Genomic DNA, 15,476 nt, shown 5'->3' with positions numbered 1-15,476 from the left:
GGATATTTTTTCTTATCCCAGAATCTATCAGTGAGCAAATATTGATTTGAATTGGGTAATATAAGGAATACAGTCAATTCCTATCTGGCAAATTACATTTTTCAATCATTTCACATTATGAAATGTATTAACGTATATATTTTATTTATATTTTTAAAATGATTATATTAGGATATATAAATACAATGATTTTAATGAGAAATTTAAACCATGTTGATAGGATATTGAATTGTTCTTTATGCAAAACTCACATTGCTTTTGACCCCGGGATCAAACCCGGGTTGGGTTGAGACAAGGAAAGTTGTTTTTGTGAGTTTCTGTATGTGTAAAAACCACTGTATTTCACCTGTGTATAAACTTTACACTTTCAGAAGCACATGAAGGCCCTTGATGTAATTAATCAAACTTGACAAAACACTCTTAAGAGGTGGATGATTCAGTCAGAATCCGGCAAAATATGTCGCGTGAAAAATGCTAAATTTTAGGTGAAATATACAGTAATACTAAAGCTGCCGTGACGGAAAAAAAAATGAGCATAGATCAAGTATGTATGGATACACTAAGCATAAAATGTATTGATTTTCTCTCTGAGCTTTTAATTCAGTGCACTTTGCAGCAGTGTTATTTGTAACAGATGGCACTTTCTGTTTTCATGCAGCCATTATCAGCCTGCATATGTGTACTGGGTCAGGGAAAATAGACTGGAAAATGTAGGCCATGCTTTATGAGTACCTTTCCTTCATGGAAACCATTCAAAACGTGGATTTAGATATTCAGTATTTCATTGATTATTACTGTAGGAATAGTCACTGACCCTCGCTGACTCAGTGGTCAAGGTGTCCTCACTAAAATCCATGAGTCCTTGACCACTTAGGTTATGTGTTAGAACTTAGCCAATGATTGCTTGACAGTGGTTTTAATGGATAAGCCACATATCTGACAAAGCAAAGTGGTCCTCTATATTTAAAGCTCTTGCCAATTTTCTTAACACTAAAATATGACCTACGTCAAATCAAGTTAATTTTAGTAGAATAAAAGGAAGTAATGGTTATTGGAGATAAAATTGCTGATGGTTTTGCAATTGTTTCAACAACCTTGAAAAATCTTGCATTTCCAGTGTAATTTAAGTAGTTTCTGTTCAACTAATGTGTCTAGGGTTGTATGATTTTGGTACCAAAATGAATGATAAAGTAGAGTGGCCCAGTGACCGTATCTGTGGGCATGAGATCACCTAAATGGATGAGGCAGATTAAGGACACCGCTAAGTACCAGGGTGTGTTAATACCCTAATTGTGCATGCTGTGGTGATTCACGTCTTGAATGGAAATACAAAAGCTTTGGATCAAAGTATGAATCAGTGAGATTACTGCTAATGGATGGTTTATAGTTCTGGAGAGACATCTGTATGAAACATCTATCAACAGCATGTGGATTTGATGGCCAGCCAATCAGATTGTTGGTAGTTCGTATGGATATCCAATCAAACTGCAGGTTAAGGTCACACAGGTTGTCATTTGAGGTAGGTGTGTAGGGGGTGGCTGGGGGGCGAGGGAGTTCACATGGAGTAATGCACGAGCAGTGTAACCTAAAGTCAGGAACACACTTGGAGGATTTTTTTTTGCCTGTAGGATGAACTTTAGCGTCGGCGAAATACTCAGCCAGTATTCCAAGCATAGTTGCAGACGCACTATACAGATATTTATGTCAGTTGTGGTCAGTAAAATATGTCTTGTACTGTCAGGTCAACACAACTCAGTGTTGTTTAAATAGAGCTGCGTCCATTTTGATCGCACAAAATTCTGTGAAAGGGACTCACTTCACAGACAGAGTGAAATGGCGGACGTATTTTTTTCGCTTTTGTCTGACATCTTTGACACAACCAAATTTCCTCTGTTATATGCTCTAGCTGGTGTGAATACACTGGAAGGTTTTTAGAAATATGCTCATGCTGGCTACCTCTCCAGTAGTAAGTGGGAAGATCTGCCAGAAGGTAGTGGCCTGCAAATGGTCACAGGTTTCCCCCAGGCTCTGCTCGGTTTCTTCCTGCCATCAAGTTGGCCGCCGTGGCGCTACTGCAAGATTCTGGAGTGCAGCGTGAAACACCAGTCAAATAAATAAGTATTACGTTCCCAACGCAAGGATATAATTTCACTCAGTGTGGCTGTCTATCTATCTATCTGTCTGTCTATATATATATATATATATATATATATATATATATATATATATATATATATATATATGCTGTAATTTTTCAACCTTTTTCGCATATTTTCAGGATGTTTATTCAAGCATATTCTGAAGGCATTACTGAAATTGGCCAATCTAAACCAATGTAGTTTTGCCTTCAAAATCCAATTATACATGTGCAGGAATTGTACTCAAAGTTGCTCTTTCATGTGTGAAAATGTTGAGGAATTAGGGTATGAAGTGCTTTCATGCTTTGTTATTGCTTCAAGAAACACTAATTAAAGTGCAAACTGTTAAAGGACATTATGTTACGTTCTTTGTAAACATTTGGTGTATTTACTGATGAAGGAGTTGCAAACATGGAAATACATTTGTAGTTTACAGCCTGTGGTGTCACATTGCAAGACATTTAGCTTATGTGAACTGCTAGACATTTAGCTTATGTGAACTGAAAGATGTAAAGGTTGAAGAATTACAGTATGTGTGATTGTACAGTTTATAGATACTGTATTTCAACTAACAAAGTGTCTCTTCACACGCACAAAATGGTCATAAAATGTTAATTTTTGTCCTGAAATTCACATTCTTTCAGTAGAATACTCTGTCTTCCAGAAAAACTTACAAAACATAAGGCATCTCTCTAAGGTCAGTAGAACTCTCAGAGTCCAGTAAAATGAGTATTAAACTTAGTTTACAAGCAGTTATTGGTATAAAGTACTCAAAACAGTACCAGGGCCCACTTGCATGAAGCCTTAACATTAAGGGCTTGTAACTACCATGGCAACCATCACTGTAAGTATTACGTCGCCATGGTAGTTACGTGCTCTTGACGTTAAGAGCACATAACTACCATGGCAACCATCACTGTAGGCATTACGTCGCCATAGTAGTTACGTGCTCTTAACTTTACGAGGGTTTCGTTCCAGTTGGCTCAGAATTGTGAAGTGATTCCAATATTTGGAGATGACCAATTTGATTATCTCAGTATTTAAAGTTTTGCACACAGTTATTGGGGGAACTTCTTTTTATTAAAGAAGTGGGATTTTACTTTCTGCAAATCTTCAACCTTTTCAACCACTAATGCACTGTTTTCAGTGGAGTTTGTGCACACAATTATTATGAAAAAAAATAGCAGTAAAAATGATTTGCTTATGTCAAGAAAGATGTAGGTTTCATAATACTGTGCAGATTGGATGTGTACACCCCATAGTTATCCCAGAATGTTTAAAAATGCAGAGGAGCTGGAACAGGCTGAAGCATTAGGTTATGTGTACATGTAGCAAACACAGTGTCATCGTCTTTGTCATCATCTGCCAGACTTCACTTGTAACTTTTTTTTTTTTTTTTTTTTTTTTTGCATTTTATGTATTATGCGTATAAATATTCCAAGCCAAAAATCAATATTGTCTTCGTGCACAAGTTGTCTGGCTGGTGCAAAACATGAACATACACATCTGTGTGAAATGCAGTACGGAAGCAGACTGCGTGACCGTGTGTGTGTGTGTAAATGTAAGTGTATAAACTAGGGGCATTTGGTGATGGTGAACACCGTTAAACAGCCTTAAATCAGCATTTCGAGTCAGATTTTCTGAGGAATGATTTGAAAATTTGCTGTTAAAGCTACATTTGTGATAGAGGTAGAATGTTTAGTTCAGATGCTTGGTACTCAACCCTTCTTTCTAATGCGACTCATTTTTATACGCCCGGCATTAGAAACGGAGCGTATTATTTCATAGCAGTTTTGTCTACCTGTCCGTCCAGTCACTACAATCACTACAATCACTACAGTTATTTTCCATGTAGAGTTTTAATTTTTGGTGAATACAGAGATGATGATCCCTATATGTACTGTTTCAAGTAGATAAGATTTCGTGTCAGGGCTGGTATTCTTTCAAACAAATGCATTTGTTGGGGCATATATTGTGTTTACCTGAACTCTTCTTACAATTTCAGAGTACTTAACACAGTGTCCTATTTTACAGCATGTTTTTTGGGGAAAATGGTGTGTTCATTTAACTGTATTTCAAGTGACAAGTCTGTTTTGGGAAAGATTTAATTGCGATCTTCCAGTAGATGTGATATACAGCTGTGCAAATCCTAGTTGATGTCTTCTTGAACCTGTATTCATTTCTGCACATGACAGTTCAATTTATGCCATCTGGTATCTAGCTCGTATACGAATGTCTGTTTTGATGCATGGATCCATTCAAGCACACTTTTTTTTTGAATGAATGAATGAAATTACAGTCTGTAGGAATATTACAGCCATATCAGAACAAGAACACAGACTTTTGATACAAGCATAACAGGAAACAACACTTTCCATCCATGTTTCTGACGCTTTTAAATTAAATTATCATGCAGTGTCTTTTCTTTTCTACAGTAGTCAGCGAATCTTCACTCAGAAACCACAAAAGTCGCCAGCTCTCCAGGAGTGTCACAGAGGAGGACTGCATCTCCCCGGAGACAAACCATGACCAACTGTGGCTACGACGCGACAGCAACAGCAGTGGGTGTCTCAGTCAGCAGGAAGACAATGATGACGTTTTCCGAGAAAATGTCCGAGAAATTGGCCTTCTGAGAACATCTGAAGAGAAACTGAAGCTGCTTCGTCAGAATCATGTGTCTACTGTGGATGTGCTGACAGATTGCTCGTCCAAAAACTGTGTCACAGCCATGAGTGGACATGAGCGTACAAGGTACTTGTGAGTATTCTAAATGTGCATAAAGCCTTGTTTTAGCTGTCAGCTGTATGGTCATTTATGTAGATATTGCTTGAGAGACAATTTATTATGCTTATACAGGGTAACTAAGCCAACCGACCATTCTGCAACTAGATTCTTTCTAGTCAAGAGGATTTTGAGAAAGGAAGAATTTTTAACAGGTATTTGTATACCAAAAATAATGCACACTCAGGATCGATAATGGTGAGGCCAATTTCCAGAGCAAACTACCAAATCACAAATCGCTTGACGTTTAATTCAATGTTGCATGACAAATTTAAACCGTTTCATCTAGTATTTATTAAACTGTAAAACTTTCCAAATTCAAACATGAGCTCAATGGTCCAAGCTTTTTAGTTCTGGTGCCTTGGTTGATGAAATATCCAGTCAGGGCACTGTGTGACACAGTTCTCTAATTATGCTTCCTAACGATGAAGTTTGCACAATCTGTATACTTTCATTTTGTTCTCTTTTGTTTTTTAAAAGTTTTAGGTGACAACCATTGGTTTTGTTGTTTTGCAGCTCCTTTTCAGGCCTCAGTTCTGGATCCACAGACTCTGCCATTGACAAGGGTCCTCCTGACCCTTAGCATCTAAAACCCCTCATGACAACCATGTTGCTGTTTTTTCAGCTCCTGTTCAGGCTTCAGTTCTGGATCCACAGACTCTGCCATTGACAAGGGTCCCCCTGACCCTTAGCATCTAAAACTCCTCATGACAATCATGTTGTTGTTTTTTCAGCTCCTGTTCAGGCCTCAGTTCTGGATCCACTGACTCTGCCATTGACAAGGGTGCCCCTGACCCTTAACATCTAAAACCCCTCATGACAGTCATGTTGTTGTTTTTTCAGGTCCTGTTCAGGCCTCAGTTCTGGATCCACTGACTGCCATTGACAAGGGTCCTCCTGACCCTCAGCATCTAAAACCCCTCATGACAATCATGTTGTTGTTTTTTCAGCTCCTGTTCAGACTTCAGTTCTGGATCCACAGACTCTGCCATTGACCAGGGTCCCCCTGACACTCAGCATCTAAAACCCCTCATGACAATCATGTTGTTGTTTTTTCAGCTCCTGTTCAGGCCTCAGTTCTGGATCCACTGACTCTGCCATTGACCAGGGTGCCCCTGACCCTTAGCATCTAAAACCCCTCATGACAGTCATGTTGTTGTTTTTTCAGCTCCTGTTCAGGCCTCAGTTCTGGATCCACTGACTCTGCCATTGACAAGGGTGCCCCTGACCCTTAGCATCTAAAACCCCTCATGACAGTCATGTTGTTGTTTTTTCAGCTCCTGTTCAGGCCTCAGTTCTGGATCCACTGACTCTGCCATTGACAAGGGTCCCCCTGACCCTCAGCAGGAGATGCTTATAAGGATGGCTGATCTAGAACAAGAACTCATGTGAGTTTTTCCTTGCCATAAATGTTTTATGGGGATCTGGAAACGCTCTCCATCTTTTCTTGTGTCGCTCCCTGCGAAATTGAGCTTGTGAACAAGATATCATGAACAGTTTTCTGCCTGGTAAAATTCATATTCACCCAGTGGCTAGAGACTGTGAATTTTCTATACTTAACAAAATCTGTGACTTCAGTCAGCCATCTTGAATTTCAATTATTAAGCTGTCTTGAACAGTTGCCCGCTGTTCAAGTTAATATTTACACAGTGGCTTGAGGTCAGCGAAGGGAAATGTCCCTCCCTGTGCTTAATTGATTTCTGTTAGTTTATAAAATCTTTGTGGCTGCTGGCGGACATTTTCGATACATCACACTTTTCTCTTTAAGAGTTTCTGTTAGCACATTCAGATGTTTCGCAATAGCTTAATGGTGGCGGACCTGTCATCTGTTGATTGTGACATTGTTTGCCTTTTCAAGTGACAGTGAATAGTGTTTCCTATAATTTCATAGCGAGCAGTTGTGTCATGCTCCAAAGTATGCCTAAGAAATCCATCAAAGAGGGACTGAAATAGAAGTAAATTAAAGGTCTTTCTAAAAAACATTTTTGCTAAAAAAAAAAAAAAAAAATAGAGCCTCATTGGCTGAGGGGTTAGCATGCTAGCATGGCACAGTGAAGCAGGAGTCTTTCACCAGTGCGGTCACTGTAAGTTCGAGTCTAGAACATGTTGGCTCCCTCTGCGGCCATACGTGGAAAGGTCTGTCAGTAATCTGCTGGTGTCCATGGGTTTTCTCCCACCATAATGCTGACCACTGTCGTATAAGTGAAATATTCTTGAGTATGGTGTAAAACCCCAATCAAATACATAATAAAAAAATGTACTAAAAAATGAATTTCTGGAATACAGATGTATTTCTAACATTAAACATTTTAAGAAGACAAAACCTATGGTGTGTGGTATTCATAGTTTGTGGATGTAGTATGGGAGTGATATTTTGGTACAGGGGGGTGGGGAGTGGAGTCATATTTGATTACCTTAAAGAAAATGAAGTAACTAATACTTCTGATTAACTAATATTGTGGGCTGTTTAAGCCCTTTGTGATAAATTTGATACATTTATAGGTATTTGGGAAAAAGTTGGAAGAAATTGAAGCCATTATAGAAAAAAAAATTATATTTAGCGAGGACAGAATTTGTGCTGATTCCTCAAATACAGTTATGATTTAGACGACAACTCCAAATGTCATTTAAATTCATTTTACCTTTTGATACTTGGAAGTATGCTAGATGAAACAAATAACAACAGTTTTATCTTGAGGTAAATCTGTGATGCATATGAGCTGTTGAGACCGTTAACAATGCATCTTTATAATAATGTCTTTATTTATTGAAGGTAATTCAGTCAATTTGTACAAAACTGTTCTTTCTCAAGGCCAATTTTCATAAAAGCCTTGGGAAAATGAGTTTTCAGAATGCTGGAAAAATTCTCAGTTGTTGGCCTCACCAAGTATGAGTGATATCTGAAAACTTACGACTCTGTTAAAAGTGCCACGAAGTGCGAGTTGGCCAAGGTGCTGAACCAGCAGACGTTTTTCCACGATATGTTGGAGAAGAAGGATGCCATTATTCATGAGCTGGACCAGACGCTAGATCAGCTTGGAGTGGCTGACATCAAGAGACAAATGCTGTATGGGTAGGACTCCAGCCTTATGTTTTCATCCCTTTTCATGCCAATATTTCTTCCATCTTCCTGAAAATTTTTTATCGAATATCTTCTTTATTTCTTTATTGGTATGAAAAGTGCCCTAAAAAAAACCCATGTAATTTCTTATCAAGTCTGGTGAAATGCAGGACATATGCATATCATTTTTTTGGCTTCTTTACCAGATGTCTTTCATAATTTTTTAAACATGTCTGAAAGACTATCCAGTGTCTGTACTGGCAATGAAAATGACAGGAAATGTGAGAAAATGGATATTGAAAGTTGGAGGGCTTATCTTACCATAACACTCAACATCAACAATGCTCAACCAGAAATCTTACTAATTAGGTTACTAATTTATTTATTTTATAGCATATTCTATACATGTACTACAATTCTTCAACGTTTTTGCATTTTTGCAAGGTGTTTGTTCGTGTATATTCCGAGGGCATTGTTCTTGGAAAACTAATAAAATTAAACTTTGTGTGAAGCCCTGTAATTGGCCAAACCAACCCAACCCATGTGGTTTTGTATCCAAAGTCAAATTATAAAGGGGTGTAACTGATACTAAAATTTGCTCTTTCATATGCTAAAAGGTTAAGACATTAAGGTAAGTCGGGTCATGTAGGCTTCAATTCTTGAGACATCTTGTTACTTTAGCATAATATTCCTTCATCCACACTGACATAGCTCTTGGCACGTGCTCTGTCACATTCCTGTTTGCAACATGACAGAAAACAATTCATAAATATTTTATTTGAATTTTAATTATCTGGCTAATTGATGAATTTTTTGCTATTTCTTTGCCAGTGGTAAGTTCATGTCCACAAAGAAAGGAAAGGCTTTGCAAGAGACGGTTCGTGTCCTCACAAACCAGAACCGGTTTTTGAATGAGGAGATAAGACGCTTAGCAAAAATCCGACAGAGTGAACAAGATAAATACCGAGAACAAGAAGAGTGAGTCAGCCATCTTGGATTTCTGGGGTCCATCTTGGATTTCTGGGGGCCATCTTGGGTTTATGGGGGCCATCTCGGATTTATGAAACTGTCTTGGATTTATGAATCCATATTGGATTTCACCTTATGAAACCATCTAGAATTTATGAAGCTATCTTAATTAATTATTTAAATAATCTAAGAATAAAAGACCATTTTAGATTACAAGCTATATTCCATATGATGTTTATTAGATTTATTGGTCCAGTAAATTAAAATTAACTCCATAAGTCCCCAAAATATTACTTTTTCTGATATCAAAAATTTCTCTGAACATCAATGTGTGATGTGATCGTAAAAATTAGATTATTTAGAAGATGTTCCTGCATATGCATAATGTTTAAGTGAAAAGAGCTTTGAAAATAATGTGATAAAGGTGTATCTTCACAGATATTGTAGAAATATTTTATCACATGGAATGAAGTATTTGTGAACTTTTGTTGCCATGACAACAGCAGACTGCGTCACTACGAGGCAGAGATTGAGGGCTGGAAGAGGAACTATGTGTGTATCGTTCAATCATGTATACACTACCCCACGGGGGACTCTATGGATGGGGCGGAGGTGACCCTGTATGGGGAGGAAAGGGTAGGTGGTCAAGCAAATCGGTGTGCAGGTTATCAGTTTGGTGAAGGATCATTTGTTAGCTGTGATTTGCGGCTCTGTAAGTCGCTCTGTCTGGCCATCTGATGTCTGTCTGTCCGTCTAGCAGTCGATCTGTCCTTTTGGCTGTTGGCCTGTTTGCTGGTTGGTCTGCCCTCTGGTTGGTCTGTCTGTCCGTCTGATGGTCAGTCTGTCTGTTTGTCAGATGGTCAGTCTGTCTATCTGTTGGTCAGTCTGTCTATCTGATGGTCAGTCTGTCTGTCTGATGGTTAGTCTGTCTGTTTGATGGTCATTCTGTCTATCTGATGGTCAGTCTGTCTATCTGATGGTCAGTCTGTCTATCTGATGGTCAGTCTGTCTGTCTGGTCAGTCTGTCTATCTGATGGTCAGTCTGTCTGTCTGATGGTTGGTCTGTCCATCCGTCTGATGGTCAGTCTGTCTGTCTGGTCAGTCTGTCTATCTGATGATCAGTCTGTCTGTCTGGTCAGTCTGTCTATCTGATGGTCAGTCTGTCTGTCTGATGGTCATTCTGTCTGTCTGATGGTCAGTCTGTCTATCTGATGGTCAGTCTGTCTGTCTGATGGTCAGTCTGCCTGTCTGATGGTTGGTCTGTCCGTCCGTCTGATGGTCAGTCTGTCTGTCTGGTCAGACTGTCTATCTGATGGTCAGTCTGTCTGTCTGGTCAGTCTGGCTATCTGATGGTCAGTCTCTCTGTCTGATGGTCATTCTGTCTGTCTGATGGTTGGTCTGTCTGTCCGTCTGATGGTCAGTCTGTCTGTTTGTCAGATGGTCAGTCTGTCTGTCTGATGGTCTGTCTGATGGTCTGTCTGTCTGATGGTCTGTGGCTGGCTGTCTGTCTGATGGTCTGTCTGTCTGCCTGATGGTCTGTCTGTCTGTGTGTCTCATAGTCTGTCTGTCTGATGGTCTGTCTGTCTGATGGTCTGTCTGTCTGATGGTTAGTCTGTTTGTATCATTTGACGTGTCAAAAATGTTAGGCAACTTTTGTCGACACTAATTTGTCAGCATTTTCTGGATAAACTGCTGACACGGCTTACCCTTAGGAAGTTCATGAAGGCTCAATTTTATACATTGTGTGTTTATTCTAAATAACTTTCTTGGGAACCTTTTTCAGGTGACAGTGTCATAGTAAATGTAATGAAAAATAGTTATCTAACATTTCTGACAGGTCATGTGGTGCAGAACGACATTTTTTACCTTTAACAATAAGAGTGCGAACTCTAAACCTCCCTATTAACCCAGCATGAAAGTTTGTAGCTAAACTGAACAGCTTTTGGAAGTGTTGGACAATGTTGGATATTAGGGTCTTGAAAATCCTTAAGAAATGTTTTTCTTTCACATAGTGAAAATCAGTGTATTTTTCATCCATTTTTTTGTTTCAGCACAAAGCCACAGTCAAAGGTTTGTTGTCAGAAGCCCGGAGGACAAATCCCAGTCTGCCAACATTTGAGAGGTGAGAAGGTAACAGGTTTAAACCTGATTATCTCCCCTTTGTGGTAATGCCAAGTTTTGTGAAACTGGAATCTGTAGTCTTCTTCAGAGCAGCCGATTTACTAGGGGCTCATAGGCTCGTGTTGTTCTGGCGGAGCTGATTGGCCCCAGGCAATGAATCTGCATGCCCCCATCTAGCTAGAAGGCCACTAGTGGCTTGAAGACAGGAGGTTTGTCAGGTACCTGGTGAAAGACTGTGGGGTCAGGTCAGGAGGTTTGTCAGGTACCTGGTTAAAATTCTGCTGACTGACTTCCACTCTGAAATTGATAGCCATGGTGTCGAAGGAAAAGGCATCTGTAAACATCATTCAAATAAATCAATGAATCACCTGTTATAGCCTTAATCAATCACTCAGTCAATGATTCCTGCTTGTTCCAGATTGGCAGGCAGCCCTCACCATGTGGATAACTATGGGTTCAAACACAGCCATCAGAACACTGGTCTGCTCCTTCATTACATCTGCCAACAACTCAACCAGCACTACACAATGCAGCTGGCAAACTACGAACACCATCAGCTGCGCTGGAAGGACTTTCTTTGTCAGCACAGAGAGTTTGACAGATCGGTAAGATAATAGTCAATGGTTAAGTTTTATGGGTTCTTCCACTTTTATTTTCATCTGTGTCCGAATTTCTTGCGAAATTCTCTAATGTCTCTTGATTAATATTAATAAGTATTGATTTCAACATGTAATGAGATGTTTGAGATCAGATGAAAAAATGTTTAATATAATACTGATGCCAACTCTGGTCCATGAAATCTACATAAGAAATTAAATGCCTAAAAAGTCAAAAGGAAGGATTGTCTTGGAAATTTCCGTTTTCAGTGGTCGTTCTACTTACTTCATTTGTGATGGGTTGTATTATGGTTTGGTTTATCTTGCTGAATGAATGTTCGCCCATCTGTCTGTCTGTCTGTCTGTAAACTTTATGGCAATAAAATTGTTTGTTACTATCGGCACCTAAAGTCATCCATATTGCCTAAGAAATAGAACACTTGACTTGGAACATTTTTTCTCATTCAAGTAAGAGTAGTCTTTGGTTTTTCATTTTTATACGCCATCCATTAATAAGGGAATATATAGTATGGCTGTCAGTGTGACTGCCTTGCTGTTCGTACATATGCTTGTCAATCTATTCGTTTTTTGGCGTTTATACTGACGTGCTTTTGTATTTGTAGTTGGCCCAGACACTCCTGACAGCAGTTCTGCCCCATTTTGTGACATATTGGTGGATTTTTGTGTTTATAACAGAGTAATATACGTAATCAGCTTCACTTCGAGCTTTCAATCTTGAGGTGCTGCATAACTATTTGCCAATGGCTCAGAAGACTTTTACAAATGGCTCCTGATCAGTAAATCTTGTTCATTTTATATTATTTTAGTCAAAGTTTAATCTTGTTAATTTGCAATAATTTCCTTTGTGGGTTGTGATCGTTACAGGATAAAGAGCTGAAGCAGTTGTGTCGCGGAGGAATACCACACCAGTACCGTAAAGAGGTCTGGCGGAGGCTTGTCTACAGCCAAGTGGATGACCTACGCAAGGAAAAAGGACCTCACTTTTTCCGAAACCTCTGCAACTCACTGCCAGATTCCCAGGTCTGTGGAAAAGATCTTGCCAAAATAAGATGCTGTATAACAAAATTTTATACCAGATATATAACTTGAAATATTGTTCAGGGTTTGTATTATTTATGATTATGGCAGGCTTATTTAGAGGTGTGGAATTGTTGAGTGAAAAGAACCAGGTGAAGGAAAAAGACAACATATGTAAACAGTATGGCGCATGATAAAATGTTCCAATCTGGTTCCTATTGGGTCAGCCATGGTCATATGTGAGGAGGTTTGTCAGGTACCTAGTAGAGTGCAGTGGTTAGTCCCTATTGGGTACCTATGGCCATACATGAGGAGGTTTGTCAGATACCTAGCAGAGTGCAGTGGTTTCTACCTGTCCCTATTGGCTCCCCTATGGCCATACATGAGGAGGTTTGCCAGGTACCTAGCAGAGTGCAGTGGTTTATACCAGTCCCTATTGGGTCCGCTATGGCCATACATGAGGAGGTTTGTCAGATACCTAGCAGAGTGCAATGGTTTCTACCAGTCCCTATTGGGTCCCCTATGGCCATACATGAGGAGGTTTGTCAGATACCTAGCAGAGTGCAATGGTTTCTACCAGTCCCTATTGGGTCCCCTATGGCCATACATGAGGAGGTTTGTCAGATACCTAGTACCTGTCCCTATTGGCTCCCCTATGGCCATACATGAGGAGGTTTGCCAGGTACCTAGCAGAGTGCAGTGGTTTATACCAGTCCCTATTGGGTCCCCTATGGCCATACATGAGGAGGTTTGTCAGATACCTAGCAGAGTGCAATGGTTTCTACCAGTCCCTATTGGCTCCCCTATGGCCATACATGAGGAGGTTTGCCAGGTACCTATCAGAGTGCAGTGGTTTCCACCAGTCCCTATTGGGTCCGCTATGGCCATACATGAGGAGGTTTGTCAGATACCTAGCAGAGTGCAGTGGTTTATACCAGTCCCTATTGGGTCCGCTATGGCCATACATGAGGAGGTTTGCCAGGTACCTAGCAGAGTGCAGTGGTTTATACCAGTCCCTATTGGGTCCCCTATGGCCATACATGAGGAGGTTTGTCAGATACCTAGCAGAGTGCAGTGGTTTCCACCAGTCCCTATTGGGTCCCCTATGGCCATACATGAGGAGGTTTGTCAGATACCTATCAGAGTGCAGTGGTTTCCACCAGTCCATATTGGGTCCGCTATGGCCATACATGAGGAGGTTTGCCAGGTACCTATCAGAGTGCAGTGGTTTCCACCAGTCCCTATTGGGTCCCCTATGGCCATACATGAGGAGGTTTGTCAGATACCTAGCAGAGTGCAGTGGTTTCCACCAGTCCCTATTGGGTACCCTATGGCCATACATGAGGAGGTTTGTCAGATACCTAGCAGAGTGCAGTGGTTTCCACCAGTTCCTGTTGGGTCCACTATGGCCATGCATGAGGAGGTTTGCCAGGTACCTATCAGAGTGCAGTGGTTTCCACCAGTCCCTATTGGGTCCCCTATGGCCATACATGTGGAGGTTTGTCAGATACCTATCAGAGTGCAGTGGTTTCCACCAGTCCCTATTGGGTCCCCTATGGCCATACATGAGGAGGTTTGTCAGATACCTATCAGAGTGCAGTGGTTTCCCAGTATTCTCATCCTGTAATACTGACTACCATCCCGTAATACTGACCAGTCCTGTAATACTGACCACCATCCCGTAATACTGACTACCATCTTGTAATACTGACTACCATCTTGTAATACTGACCACCCTCCTGTAATACTGACCACCCTCCTGTAATACTGACTACCATCTTGTAATACTGACTACCATCCTGTAATACTGACCACCCTCCTGTAATACTGACCACCCTCCTGTAATACTGACTACCATCCCGTAATACTGACTACCATCCTGTAATACTGATTACCTTCCTGTAATACTGACTACCTTCCTGTAATACTGACCACCCTCCTGTAATACTGACTACCATTGTGGGTAAGGCCAACACTAAGAAGTCCAAAACTTGAATAAAAATAAAACTGAAAATCCGACCCAGTTGTTATTATCTTGAGGTTGGCCTAACATCCAGTTCAAACTAAAGTTGAGTGTTTTGTTTGGTGACAGTTGGCAGCTCGGTACAGGAAGCAGATATCCTTGGACCTGATGAGGACAATGCCCAGCAATGTCAAATTCTCTTCTCCAGGCTCTAAAGGGGTGAGATTGAGCTGCCATTATATGTTATTCTTACCACTACCTCAGTATCATTACCTCCACAAGATTGTGCTTATTATTATTCAGTGATATCCTGGGCACTGTAGGACTTTGTTAGCACTATATAATATTCTAAACATTCTTCGATATCCTGCTTTCATTACAGTATTCTGAAAACTTCATGATATCATGAGCATTAACTAATATCCTGGGCACTATAGGACTTGGCTAGCTCTATATGGAATTCTAAACATTATTCAATATCCTGTCTTCGTTAGAGTATTCTGAAAACTTCATGATGTCATGAGCATTAACTAATATCTTGAGCAGTATTTGATCTTCTGTCCCCTGTCCCACTACATTCTTTGTGTCAAATTTTGAAAAAGAAAAATACATGTAAGCAGTGTTTAAAATTTTGACCTGCAAGCCTAATAGGGGAGATTCTACAACAAGGGAGATTCTACAATAGAGGAAGATTTTACAATTGGGGAGATTCTACAGTGGAGGGGAGATTCTACCATAGGGGAGATTCTACAACAGGGGAGATTCTACAGCAGGGGAGATTCTACAATAGGGGAGATTCTACAGTAGGG

General features: G+C 40.2%; 1 protein-coding gene across 1 annotated transcript in view; it reads left to right on the top strand.

Moving 5' to 3' along the window:
* Window positions 1–15,476, top strand: part of LOC135480392 (uncharacterized) — a 139,098-nt gene that overhangs the window by 47,547 nt on the left and 76,075 nt on the right. The window contains exons 8-17 of the mRNA XM_064760221.1: window positions 4,574–4,889; window positions 6,197–6,307; window positions 7,846–7,992; window positions 8,812–8,958; window positions 9,453–9,585; window positions 11,001–11,071; window positions 11,489–11,675; window positions 12,552–12,707; window positions 13,210–14,277; window positions 14,797–14,886. Of these exons, the coding sequence (XP_064616291.1) occupies window positions 4,574–4,889; window positions 6,197–6,307; window positions 7,846–7,992; window positions 8,812–8,958; window positions 9,453–9,585; window positions 11,001–11,071; window positions 11,489–11,675; window positions 12,552–12,707; window positions 13,210–14,277; window positions 14,797–14,886 (2,426 nt within the window). The remainder of the gene's footprint in view (window positions 1–4,573; window positions 4,890–6,196; window positions 6,308–7,845; window positions 7,993–8,811; window positions 8,959–9,452; window positions 9,586–11,000; window positions 11,072–11,488; window positions 11,676–12,551; window positions 12,708–13,209; window positions 14,278–14,796; window positions 14,887–15,476) is intronic.

The sequence above is a fragment of the Liolophura sinensis genome, chromosome 13 (genome assembly GCF_032854445.1).
Source record: "Liolophura sinensis isolate JHLJ2023 chromosome 13, CUHK_Ljap_v2, whole genome shotgun sequence".
Lineage (NCBI taxonomy): Eukaryota > Metazoa > Mollusca > Polyplacophora > Chitonida > Chitonidae > Liolophura > Liolophura sinensis.
The sequence above is the reverse complement of the archived record's forward strand: the minus strand, read 5'-3'. Positions and strand labels throughout refer to the sequence as shown.